Source organism: Artemia sp. Qi Xiang Cuo, chromosome 8 (genome assembly GCF_049724085.1).
Source record: "Artemia sp. Qi Xiang Cuo chromosome 8, ASM4972408v1, whole genome shotgun sequence".
Lineage (NCBI taxonomy): Eukaryota > Metazoa > Arthropoda > Branchiopoda > Anostraca > Artemiidae > Artemia > Artemia sp. Qi Xiang Cuo.
The window spans coordinates 16,054,929-16,067,692 of record NC_142801.1 but is presented as its reverse complement, the minus strand read 5'-3'; the positions used below and the strand labels follow the sequence as shown (position 1 = coordinate 16,067,692).

At 35.7% G+C, this 12,764-nt stretch overlaps 1 protein-coding gene across 4 annotated transcripts in view; it reads left to right on the top strand.

The window, feature by feature from the left end:
- Dis3 (exosome complex exonuclease RRP44-like protein Dis3) overlaps positions 1–12,764 on the top strand; it is a 109,324-nt gene that overhangs the window by 73,790 nt on the left and 22,770 nt on the right. For all 4 annotated transcript variants that reach the window (XM_089093235.1, XM_089093236.1, XM_089093238.1 and 1 more), the window contains exon 7: positions 1,591–1,830. In XM_089093235.1, the coding sequence (XP_088949361.1) occupies positions 1,591–1,830 (240 nt within the window). The remainder of the gene's footprint in view (positions 1–1,590; positions 1,831–12,764) is intronic.

Sequence of the window (12,764 nt, the reverse complement as noted above, 5' to 3'; positions counted from 1 at the left end):
CTCCACAAGTGCGTTTTTCTCGGAATTTTAAAAGTGTGGTTGCGACATTCTTGCTTTCACAAGGCGATTTGAAATGGGGGGGGGGGGGGCAGTTCCCAGTTCTTCTGCAGAGGGTGTTGTTACTTACCCCCTAGGGTTGTCTAACCTTTTGGATATGCCGAGAGCATTTGTGGTAGAAGACATCCAGGCCTTGAGTTTCTGACGACTTTAGTAGCCAGGCTTCGCAGCCATCGAATAGTACAGACACTTACATTGCATCAATATTTGCATTTCTGTCTTTAAAGTAGCATGTCGCATATTCCACAGGGTTTGCTTTAGACAGAGGAAAATGGCCCAGGTTAAAGCAAGAACTCCCACATAAGTGAGTGAGAAAAAAAAGAAAGCATATATAAAAGCATGCAATTGGTCATAACTGGATTCATGTATTGAAAAGCCAGTTTAGTAACTTGCATTCAATATGTGTCAAATGAATAATTGTGGGAGATATATAAAATAAAAAGTGGGAAAAATCAGCAATAACGTGAACAGCGTAAAGACTAAAAATTACTGGAATAGGATTTCTTGAGTGGGTTGTATTGGAAGTTTGGTAGTTTCTATGAGGGTTCATATTATGTTGTGAATGGACTGATTCCTAATCACTAGGTAAAGCGTGACTCGGTACGAGTTAAATTAACTTTATATTTGCATCATGTCGTTTTTTAACAAAGACAAGTTAAGAATGATAATATTATTATAATTTAATGTTATTTAGCATTAATAATCACCCAAAATAGGCAAATTGCAGAGAAAATAAGATGAGAATCACGTTAACATATTCAAATTTGTACCCCTTCTTCTGTGTTCGTGTCTTGTTGACTCGAACTTTTTATTATTGTATATTTTTTTTTTACAATAGGCTATGAATCGGTCAAACAGGGCCATAATAAAGTTAGCAGATTCTCGTAAAAATATCCCACTATATTATCCTTTTGCGAGGAAATCAAAGTAACATGGTGCCATTCGGAGAAAACCAGGGGTACCATGGACCTGGGAGACAAAGAATTTTTCTTAAAAATTTAAGGTATTTTACGTTGTTAGTTCTGTCCCAGTAAAAAAAAAACAATCTACCTGTAATGCAGCCAAACTAGAAGCAAATCTGAAAGTCCAATAAATAGAAACTATAGAGAACAATATAAATAATTATGTCAGACTGTAATGTAGTAAGAATGTTTTTTTTTAATAGGATATTTAGCTTAGAAAAGACCATTATAGTAATAAGTTGTAATAATAAACTGTATAACAATAATAAAAATTACAAAAAGGATTTCTGACTTGGTATCAAGTATACCAGTTATATATATTTTTTTTTGTCAGTAATTTTTTTTTTTAAATGCCTTATTTTTATTTAGTATTTCAGTAAAACCTAGAGTAAAACTTCAGACATTTAGTCACTATAACTTCAAATTTATTGCAATCATTCTTTGACTTACAGTATTGTGTTGTTGTGACACGGTCACATTGTTGAGTTTATTGTGATGTATACATTGCGGTGGTAGACCTTGATGCAGTAGTGCTGCGAAGTCATGTGTTTTTAAAAATGTGTTTTTCCAGGCATCGAATGGCACAGTATGCAGGCCGAGCCTCTGTTGCCTTGCATACCAATATCTTTTTCCGAAGAAGAGTTGATGATGAGGAAGCCTATATTATTTTCGTCAAAGAAAATGCATTGACTGTCTTCTTGTCCAAGTACGGTCTGGAAGGTGTTATTGTCCTCCCAAAACCCCCCGAGGAACCAGGATTTGTATACGACTCTTCCGTACCCATGCAAAGATGTGGCAATGTTGAGTTTAGGTAAGCTTTTTTTTAATATAGCCCCCTTCCTCCAATAATATGTTCGGACACCAATAATATAAAGGGAGTTCAAATTTTTTGTTACGGGGGAAGGGTCGTGCCCTTTTTGGCTTATTTTTGCTGACTTCAACCACGTTTCTGTTTTTGAAATTTGGTGGCTGCCCTTACCAAAAACTGCGTAACTGCAAATGAGGGGATTTACATGTGGTTGTGTAAGTTTCCACTTAACCAATTCCAACAATAGTATTTCATTTCCACTGTCCTTGGTGCTTGAAATGGAAAAATGTTTTTTGCTGATTAATTGTCAGATTTGACCATATGTTATATGCAGGGGCGTCGTTTGGGAGGGGCAAGGGGGGCAGTTGCCCCTCCAATAAAATGAAGAAAAAATTATTATATAGCCTATGCTCTTTGAATATTAGTATATGGAGCCCTTTTGCCCCCTCAATGAAAATACTGTAGATTCGTCCCTGGTTATATGTTAAAACGACGAATATGTTAAAGACCATCAAAACTATCAAATTATATCAAGTGAAAATGACATTTGATTGATGGGATTGGTTAATTGGGAAACATATTCATATTCGTAGTAAAACAAAGAATTTGGTAGAAACGGACACACCACCAAAGGGTATTAAAACTTGTCTCTGGGGTGCAAATTTCTGTGATATATCTATTCAGATTTCAAATATCCTGTCATATTACTGTTTATACTACATTATTTTTCCATAATTGTTATAACCAAAGATTACAGGGGATGTGATTAGAGAAGAAAATTTTGCTATTTTAGTTTAATATGGACTAAAAACTAATTGTGGTAATTAAAGAGCAGTTCTAAGTTAAAATTAAGTTTCATTTAAAACGGAGTAACTACTACTACTAATACTAACAACTCACCGCAGCACCAAGCCGCCTGAGGCCAACACAGCTACGCACTCTCCTCCTCCATCCCTATCTATTTAAAGCCTCCCTTTTTACACCCGCCGACGACGTTCTCATTTCCTTTAAATCTTTCTTCATGACGTCCTCCCACCCAAGATGAGGACGACCTGCTTTCCGTTTAGCCCTAGGTATTGAACCACATTTTTCGTATAGTCTATTTTTTGGAATTTGGTCAGTCAGCTGGGTACCCAGAACAATCCTTAAGTAATTTCTCTGGAAAATATATAGCAAATCTTTATCCGCTTTTTTGAGCGCCCATGCTTCAGAGCCATATTTGACCACTGTCAGCACTGTAGCTTCTAATATTCTAATCTTGGTTTGTAGACTTATCTTCCTATTCTTCCAGACTTTTTTTAACTGTGAAAAAACACCCTGAGCCTTGGCTATTCTATTTTTAACATCTTCACTGCTCCCACCATCTTTACTAATAATACTACCAAGGTAAGTGAAGCTGTCCACCTGATCAATCTTTTCATTACCCAACGTCACCTTTTCATCTTCACTTATTCCTAGCCTTAGTGAATTAGTCTTCCTAACATTAATTTTCAAACCAATACTAGCACCCTGAACTCGCAAAACCTCTAAAACTTCATTCATTTTGCTCACACTTTCATCTAGGATGCTTAAATCATCAGCATAATCCAAGTCCAGGAGACTTTTTCCTCCCCATTTGATTCCGTGGTCTCCCATTGCCTTTCCTGTGCTCCTTAAAACGAAGTCCATCTAAATAATCCATACAAAGGGGGATAGAGCACAACCCTGCTTAACTCCTGATTAAATACGAAACCAGCTGCTAACCTCATTTCATACCTTAACAACAGTCTCTTTATTCTCATACATAGCACTAATCACTTTAATGTATTTGTCTGATATAACATACAAGGATAAAACCTTTAAAAAAGCTCTTCTATCAACAGAATCGAACGCTTGCTCATAATATATAAAACTGACGACCATAGGAGTTTGACATCTCATGAACTCCTCAATTATTAGCCTAAGAGTGAAAATATGGTCAACGCATTCTCTACCTTTTCTAAAACCGCACTGTTCTTCTCTTAAAACTTTTTCGACGGCATCTCTCAGTCTAAAAAGTATCATATTACTAAGTAATTTGCTACCTACAGAGAGCAGACTAATCCCTCAATTATTGCGACACTCACTTTTATTACCTTTTTTATAGACTGTCTTAATTAACGTTTTCCTAAAATCATTTTGTACTTACGCTTTTTCAAAAGTCACATTCATAATTTTAAGTAGACTATTTATGAAATCAGAGCCACCATATGTGATAAGATCATTTATTACCCAATCAGCACCCGGAGCCTTATTATTCTTTAATCCCTTTAGCACTGTTGCTAATTTCTCCTCACAAAACAAATCTTCCGTTACATCCAAGGTATCACAAACTTTTTCATTTTACTCTATATTTTTTAATGAAAATCTATATATGTTAATAAAGTTCTCAAAATTTTCGTCCCATCTCGCTTTAGCTTTTTCCTTATCGCTAATTGCCACCCCATTCCTATCTTTAACTGGGACAAGTCCGGATTGACTCTCAATTTGTTAACGTGCCAGTACAATATTTTACTATCATGCCGTCTACCTGCATCTTCCAGATCCTCAGCAATTTTATCCATGGCCTCCACTTCACACCTCCTTAGTTCATATTTCAATGCTTTCTCCACTTTCTTTACATTTCTGTTGTTTTCATGCGATCTATCACTCAGATAATTCTTGTACAAGTCCTTTCTCTTTTCTATTAAACATAAAGCTTTTTCACTAATATTCTTAGCTGCAGTTCTAGCTTTCTTCCCTAATATACCTTCAGTAACTTCACAAATGATTTTTCTAAAATTATTCCAACCATCTTCCACATTATCAAATTTTAAACTCTCAAGTTTAGTATTCAACTGTTCCTGGAAAGTTTCTCTCAAATTATCATCCTGGAGTCCACCAGAATCATAACTTCCCGGGTGGTAATTACGCCTCTGAAATTTCAGCTTTAAATTAACCCTTGACGCTACTAGATGGTGATCTTTATTTTTAACATCAATAACAGCACTCCTATATACACTAGTATCTTGTATTGATCCTGCCAGTCTTCGGTTTACTATAACATAATAAGAAAGGTTTGCTGTCTTACCATCATGTGAATACCATGTTAACTTATGAGCCATTTTATGACCAGACACCGTATTGGTTATAACTAGATTGTTATACCTACAAAATTGCAAAAGTCTGTATCCATTACTGTTTTCTTTTCCTACACCAAATTTACCTAAGCTGGGATACCATCTACCCTTATTTCTACCAGCCTGGGCGTTAAAATCTCCCAGTAATAACATCATATTTCTACCTGGGACCTTGTCTATTTGCTCCTGTAACTGTAAGTAAAATTCATCTGAGTCACTAGTATTTCCATCAGTCGGTTCTACAGGGGCGTATACTACTATAACTGATACCCTGAACTTTCTAGTCATAAAATGAGTAATTAGTATTCTATTATTAATACCTTCCTAGCGTAAACAAGGCTTAGCAGCGTCCCTATTCATCATGTGTCCTATTCCGCGCCTATATACTCTATCCTTCCCGCACGAGTAAATAGATTCTATATCACCTAATTTCATGCTTCACACCCCTGGGATATGAGTTTTTGAAACTCCTAATAAGTACAGTTCGAATCGTCTGAATTCGTCAGTCAAAATGTCGATACGATAGTCATTTTTTAATGTCGTAACATTCCAAGTTCCAATTTTCATGTTCTTTAAATCATTGAAATTATTTTTGCCTCAGGAAAAGCAATGATCCTGGATACCAGTGCAGGACGGGGATCACATATCTTCTCAAGTCTGCACCGAAGTGCTTAAACTGGCTGAGAACTGGGCAGCAAGAAGTCCCTGGGACCTTCATGAATGGGCGCTTTGTGAAATCCTTAGCCCATCTTGGTCAAAACATGGTTTTCAGTACTTGATAATGCTCTTCTGTCAACAGGAGTTATAATTCTGGACAGACAATCTTAAGCCTATTAACTCCGACTCATTATATATTCATGCCTAAAAATATTATGCTACTACGGGGAGGCAACCCGTAATAGATAAATTAGCTAGGAAGAGGTTTTTCAGCCCAAAGACGCCCATCAAAACATACCAATCCCAGAAGAATTGTCCATTAGTCAGAATCCCGTGCGAATCTTTCGAATGTTTTTTTTTTTACTCTTTTGAACTGATTATAAAATATTAATAATAAAAAAAAAATCAAACATGCCTATTGTGCCCTTTTGCCACTCTTGTTCTGCACAATTCTGCTAAATTCTCCTCTGGTCTTATATCAAAAAAAAAGAAACCAAAACAAAGTATTTTATTTATGTTTTTGTTATTTAGCTTATGATTTACCTTCGGAACTCTCAATTGGTTTGGTTATATTCTTTTTCAGAGATAAGCAAGACTTTCTTCTCTTATTAGTTTTTTTTATACTCTTTGGGTTTTCCACGCTCAATACCTCTTTTACAAGCGTCTCTGAGAGTGCTAGTAAAACAAATAATTTTATGACATGGTTATTTTCGTAATTCATGAAAGTATGACAACAACAATGGTCATATCGTTTTCTTATATATTTTTCTATTTATTTATGAATATCAATTCATAACAAAAAAAAAACTTAGCTTAGCCAGATCCCCTGCAAATGTTATTGTATAATAGGCAGGAGGGATAATGGAACAAGTCCACAAAAATATGCTAACCTCAGAAGAGGTCTAAAAACACAACAAACCTTAACTACAGCATCAGGTACCCTGCTACCACTAACTTAACACTCAACTTTTTCCTTAACACTCATCTTTAGAAAAAAAAATAATATTAATGATTTAGTACCATTTTAAACTATCAGTTGTATATCCTATACACATAACTAGTGTGTGTCCATAAAGTCTAGCACCTTTCCAATCAGTGAGGTAATAAAACGGATTGTTAAAGGCGGTTAATATGTTTCTATATGAAATACTTCTATATGAAATACTTTACAAATAGGGTTCATTTGGTTTCCAATGGATCTAGGTGACACATAAAGGACAGGTTTTCTTTTTCGGAGGGAGGAGGGGTGAAGAGAATCAGAATTTAATTAGTAAGGGAAAGCGATCAACATATTATTTCAGGTCTCCACAAGAAAGAACGCGGTTCGTTATTTTCTAATCGTGACTGTCGTCTGACAGGTTTTTTGGCTAGTTCCAGGTAGTGATAACTGAATAAATAAAATGGAGTAAATAGATAAATAATAATATCTCGATTCTGGCTTTCCTATGATATATGTAGATATTTATTGTCTTTCTGAGAGTGTAATTTAAGTCTGTTTATTTTGGTGGTTTTGCGATGTGTTTGACATTGTTTATGATTCGTTGCCCGTCTGGAATGATATTACTACCTCTATAAACCATTCCTTCTTCCTATCTTATCTGAAACTCAAGTTTTGACCACGTCCAAAGAATTCTGCCAAGATTATAAATAATTTTTTTGTTATATTATGGAGTAATAGCTATAATCCCTGATACTGTCTTTTCGAATTCTCAAAAATTTTAACGAACATCAGCACTTGCTGCTAAAAAGAAATGCTTTTTTTGGTTAACGTACTATTTGATTTGGTGTAAGTAATTGCCTAAAACCTGATATAGAATCATGTGTCTGTAAAGAAATAATCTTCTATGCTTATGAACATTATTTACAAAGTCTAAGATATATTTGGCTTATAATCATGATCAAAATTCCCATTAAGACATTGGTTGATTGAGTCAAGCTTAATTTCCAATTTAAACCCTCTTCTTTTAAAGTGCACTATTTGGCCAGAATTTCGCAAATATGTCTTTGAAAAAGGTTAAAATTTATTTGATTTATGGTATTGGCTGTCGCAACAGCCAATAAATCCTTTTAACCACTATACTCAATTTTCACTTATGTAACTCTTAATGTATTTTAAATCGTAATTGCCGCTGTTGCTGCACCTAGTAAAAGACGAACTTGACCCATAGTAACAAAAAATAGCCTGAAAACCCCCTAAAGGCAGAAAACCCCCTAAACATTTAAGATAAACCACTCTTTTTGGCATTAAACTGCATTTTTGTACACAAGATGACGAATTACGTCATAAACGTAGGTTAGAACCATAAATGACGAAAAAATGTATATAAGACAGCATTAAAAGTCAATAGTACACGTCCAATTAATACACTAAAGGTCGATGGAAAGAACTAAGCGATTATTTGGATGAAGTGTCCAGAAAAGTTGATGGTGCTAGTCGAAGCGTTATCTATAGTGAAGGCCATGTCAAATTTTCTACTGATTGAAACACAATAATGCACAATGTATTGTGATTGTTGCGAGAAGATAATCTAAGTTGCAGTGGTAGCACGGACGCGAACACGGCCTATATTACCGTAAATATTAAAATAAAATAGCCTTTTTGGCGAAGAGCTAAATCATCACATGCGTGATGATGCAACACCTTTCTTTTGACAAGATGATCTAACACAATTATCTCTTTTTAAAAGTTGCTTCTTTGGGGTATGGTGCCATATTTGACTGACTTCGCTCCCTAATTCCCTGTGGTTTGTCTGTTAATATTCCAACTAAAAAAAAAAGCCGTAGGCTTTTATCTGTGTTTAATGTATTAATCGTTGTTCTAGGGGTATATTAATTAGAATTGTATTCTTAAAAAAAATCTCTGTAAGTAACTTCCATGATGGTAAAAATTTACCATTTTTCATTAGGACCGACAATTCTTCCAGTAAGCCCAGCATTATTTGCTCAAACCTCAATGTAATTTTTTTACATTAGCTCTTTATTTTTATTTTGTTTTTTTACACGATGATATAAATCACCGTGTACACGATGATATAAAACACAAACGACGTCAAATATGGTAGACGTGTTTGCAGCAGCAGCTGCAACCTAGTTAAAGAAGAATATGGTCCATAGTAACCAAACAAAATTGCATGAAACCCCTTAAAATGGTGCCGGACTCAAACAGAAAGTATATCACTAGAATTGCCTTGGGCGAAAACCGTACAGAGAAAATTTACAGTATCTTGGCTTGAACAACAAGGAAAATCCATTGGTTTGAAAACGAAGGAAAGTAGCTGCAACCTAATGTTAAGATTAAGGTCAGCAATACTTTTACAACGCTTATAGCAACAATACGCAATCCAGTCCGTCTTTAAAAAAAATTAATTAAAAAAAACTTTTTCCACAAAATAAGTTTTTCAAGCCAAATCCATTGGCTTGAAAACCAAGGAAAGTAGCTGCAACCTAATGTTAAGGTTAAGGTCAGGAATACTTTTACAACACTTATAGCACCAATACGGAATCTAGTCCGTCTTTAAAAAAATTAATTAAAAAATCTTTCTCAAAATAAGTTTTCAAGCCAAATCCATTGGCTTGAAAACCAAGGAAAGTAGCTGCAACCTAATGTTAAGATTAAGGTCAGCAATACTTTTACAACGCTTATTGCACCAATACGCAATCTAGTCCGTCTTAAAATTAATTAAAAAATACTTTTTCCACAATGTAAGTTTTTCAAAAAAATGTAAAGAACTACATTAAAATAAAAATGAACAAAAATTGAATCAAATAATCTAACAAGCATACAACTACCACAAATCAGTATCAATAAATAAATGAAACCCAAAAGAAACAGAAGATAAAATAAATAACAGAGTCAAACTCAAAACGAGGAAAAATTCATGTGAGTAGGGTTCTAAAACCCCTATACTTTCTAAAAGCAAGAACATAATCTGTACTTTACTGAAAAAATTCGTAATATATTAATTAATTTTTGATTTCTTAAAGTTATAAATATGAAAATATTTAAAAGATTTTTTCGGCAAAGTACAAATTATATTCTAGCTTTTAAAAAGAATTGGGTTTGAAGACCCTACTCATTAATTTCTGCTCATTTTGAGTTTAACTCTGTTATTTATTTTATTTTCTGTTTGTTTTAGGTTTCATTTATTTATTGAAACTGATTTTTGGTAGTTGTATGCTTATTACATTATTTGATTCAATTTTTGTTCATTTTTGGTTTAATGGGAGTTCTTTACTTTTTTTGAAAAACTTTCTTTGTGGAAAAAGTTTTCTAATTAATTTCTGTTTGTTTTATGTTGACATAGTGTTTTCAGTGATAAAAAAAAAACTTTTTCCGTGAAATAAATTTTTCAAAGAAAAGTAAAGAACTCCATTAAACAAAAATGAGCAAAAATAAAATCAAATAATCTACCAAGCTCGAAACTACCACAAATCAGCATCGATAAATAAATGAAACCCAAAACGAACAGAAATTACAATAAATAACCGATTCAAACTCAAAACGAGCAGAAATTAATATAAGTTGGGCGCAAAATCCCTATGCCTTCCCAAGGCCAGAACAAAATTAGCACTTTACTAAAAAAAAAAATATAAGTGTTTTTACTTTTATAACTTTAATAAATCAAATAATTTTAAAATTTTGATTACTAAATATCAGTATATGTATATTAAACTGACAATGCACATTCATTTGTATTTTTTCAGTAAAGTGCAAATTTTGGGGGGGGGGGCAAAAAATGGCTATCTCAAAATTTTGATTGGATTTGTTTGGGGGAATGATAGGCATGGGGGAGGGGCTAGTTCCCTTCCAATCACTTTTGACTATTAAGAAGGGAACTAGCCCTTTGAATATCCAATCGAATCAGCCTGTTTTGAAGTTTCTACGACAACGCCTTCTATAAAAGCCTTATACGCCCCCAAGGGAACTTAAAACCCTTGCTCTGAGGGTTGTGGGGGTTTTTCCTCATTAAAAGCCTATTTTGTATCTGGAAATCAAATACGTTGAACAAAATGGCTATATCACAATTTTGATTGGATGTGGTGGGGGGAACGGTGGGCGTGGGGGGGGGAGCTAGATGCCCTCCAATGACTTTTGGCTATTAAAAAGGGCACTAGCCCTTTGAATTTCCAATCGAAATGAGGCTTTTTTGAAGTTTCTACGACAACGCCTTCTATAAAAACCTTATATGCCCCCAGGGCATAACTTAAAACGCTTGCTCTGAGGGCTGTGGGGGAGTCTCCTCCTCAAAAATACATTTTCTATCTTGAAATCAACTACGCTGAACAAAATGGCTATCTCAAAATTTTGATTGGTTGTGTTTGGGGGAACGATAGGTGGGGGGGGGCTAGTTGACCTTCAATCACTTTCGACTATTAAAAAGGGCACTGTCCCTTTGAGTTTCCAACCGAATGAGCCTGTTTTGACGTTTCTAGGACAATGCCTTCAATAAAAACCTTACATGCCCCCTGGGCATAACTTTCAAACCCTTGCCCTGAGGGTTGTGGGGTGTGTCCTCCTCAAAAACATATTTTCTATCTGGAAATCAACTACGCAGAAAAAAATGGATATCTCACAATTTTGATTGTATGTGTGGGGGATTGAGGGGCGTGGTATGGGGGCTAGTTGCCCTCCAATCACTTTCGACAATTAAAAAGGGCTCTAGCCCTTTGAATTTCCAATCGAATGAGACTGTTTTGAAGTTTCCACGACAATGCCTTCTATAAAAACCTTATATGCCCCCAGGGCATAAATTAAAACCCTTGCCCTGAGGGTTGTGGGGGAGTGTCTTCCTCAAAACACATTTTCTGTCTAGAAATCAACTACGCTGATTAAAATGGCCATCTCAAAATTTCGATTGGATTTGTTTGGGGGAATGATGGGCGTGGTGGGGGCAACTTGCCCTCCAATCACTTTCGACTATCAAAAAGGGCACTGGCCCTTTGAATTTTCTATCGAATGAGCCTGTTTTGAAGTTTCTACGACAACGCCCTCTATGAAAACCTTATATGCCCCCAGGGCATAACTTAAAAACCTTGCCCCAAGGGTAGTCGGGGAGTGTCCTCTTCAAAAAGATATTTTTCATATGGAAGTCGGGTACGCTGACAAAATGCCTATCTCAAAATTTTGATCGGATCTGTTTAGGGGAATAATGTGCGTGGGGGGGCTAGTTGCCCTCCAATCACTTTCGATTATAAAAAAGGGCCTAGCCCTTTGAATTTCCAATCGAATCAGCCTGTTTGGAAGTTTCTACGACAACTCCTTCTATAGAAGTCTTATATGCCCCCAAGGTAACTTAAAACCCTTTCCCTGAGGGTTTTGGGGGAGTGTCTTCCTCAAAAACCTATTTTCTATCTGGAAATCAAATACGTTGAACAAAATGCTATTTCAAAATTTTGATTGGCTGTGTTTGGGGGAACGATGGGCTGGGGGGGGGGCTAGTTGTTTTCCAATCACTGTCGACTATTAAAAAGGACGCTAGCACTTTGAATTTCCAATCGAATGAGCCTGTTTGGACGTTTCTAGGACAACGCCTTCAATAAAAACCTTACATGCCCCCAGGGCATAACTTAAAACCCTTGTCCTGAGGCTTGTGGGGGAGCGTCCTCCTCAAAAACATATTTTCTATCTGGAAATCAACTACGCTGAACAAAATGGCTATCTCAAAATTTTGATTGGATGTGTTTGGGGGACTGTTGGGCGTGGGGGGGGGCTAGTTGCCCTCCAATCACTTTCGACTACTAAAAAGGGTACTAGAACTCTTGATTTCCAATTGATTGAACCCCTTTTGAAGTCTCTACGACGACCCCTTCTATATGAAGTGCCCTGCTTTAAAGAAAAATAATAAACTGTACATTGTGTCAACATTAATCTAATATGCCCTCAAGGCATAACTTAAAACCCTTTTTCCGAGGGTTGTGGGGGAGTGTCCTCCTCAAAAATATATTTTCTATCTGGAAATCAACTACGCTGAACAAAATGGTTATCTCAAAATTTTGAGTGGATGTGTTTGGGGGAAATGATGGGCGTGGGGGGGGGGGGGGTTAGTTGCCCTCCAATCACTTTCGACTATTAAAAAGGGCACTAGCCACTCTAATATCCAATCGAATGAGCCCTTTTCGAAGTTTTTACGACAAATCCTTCGA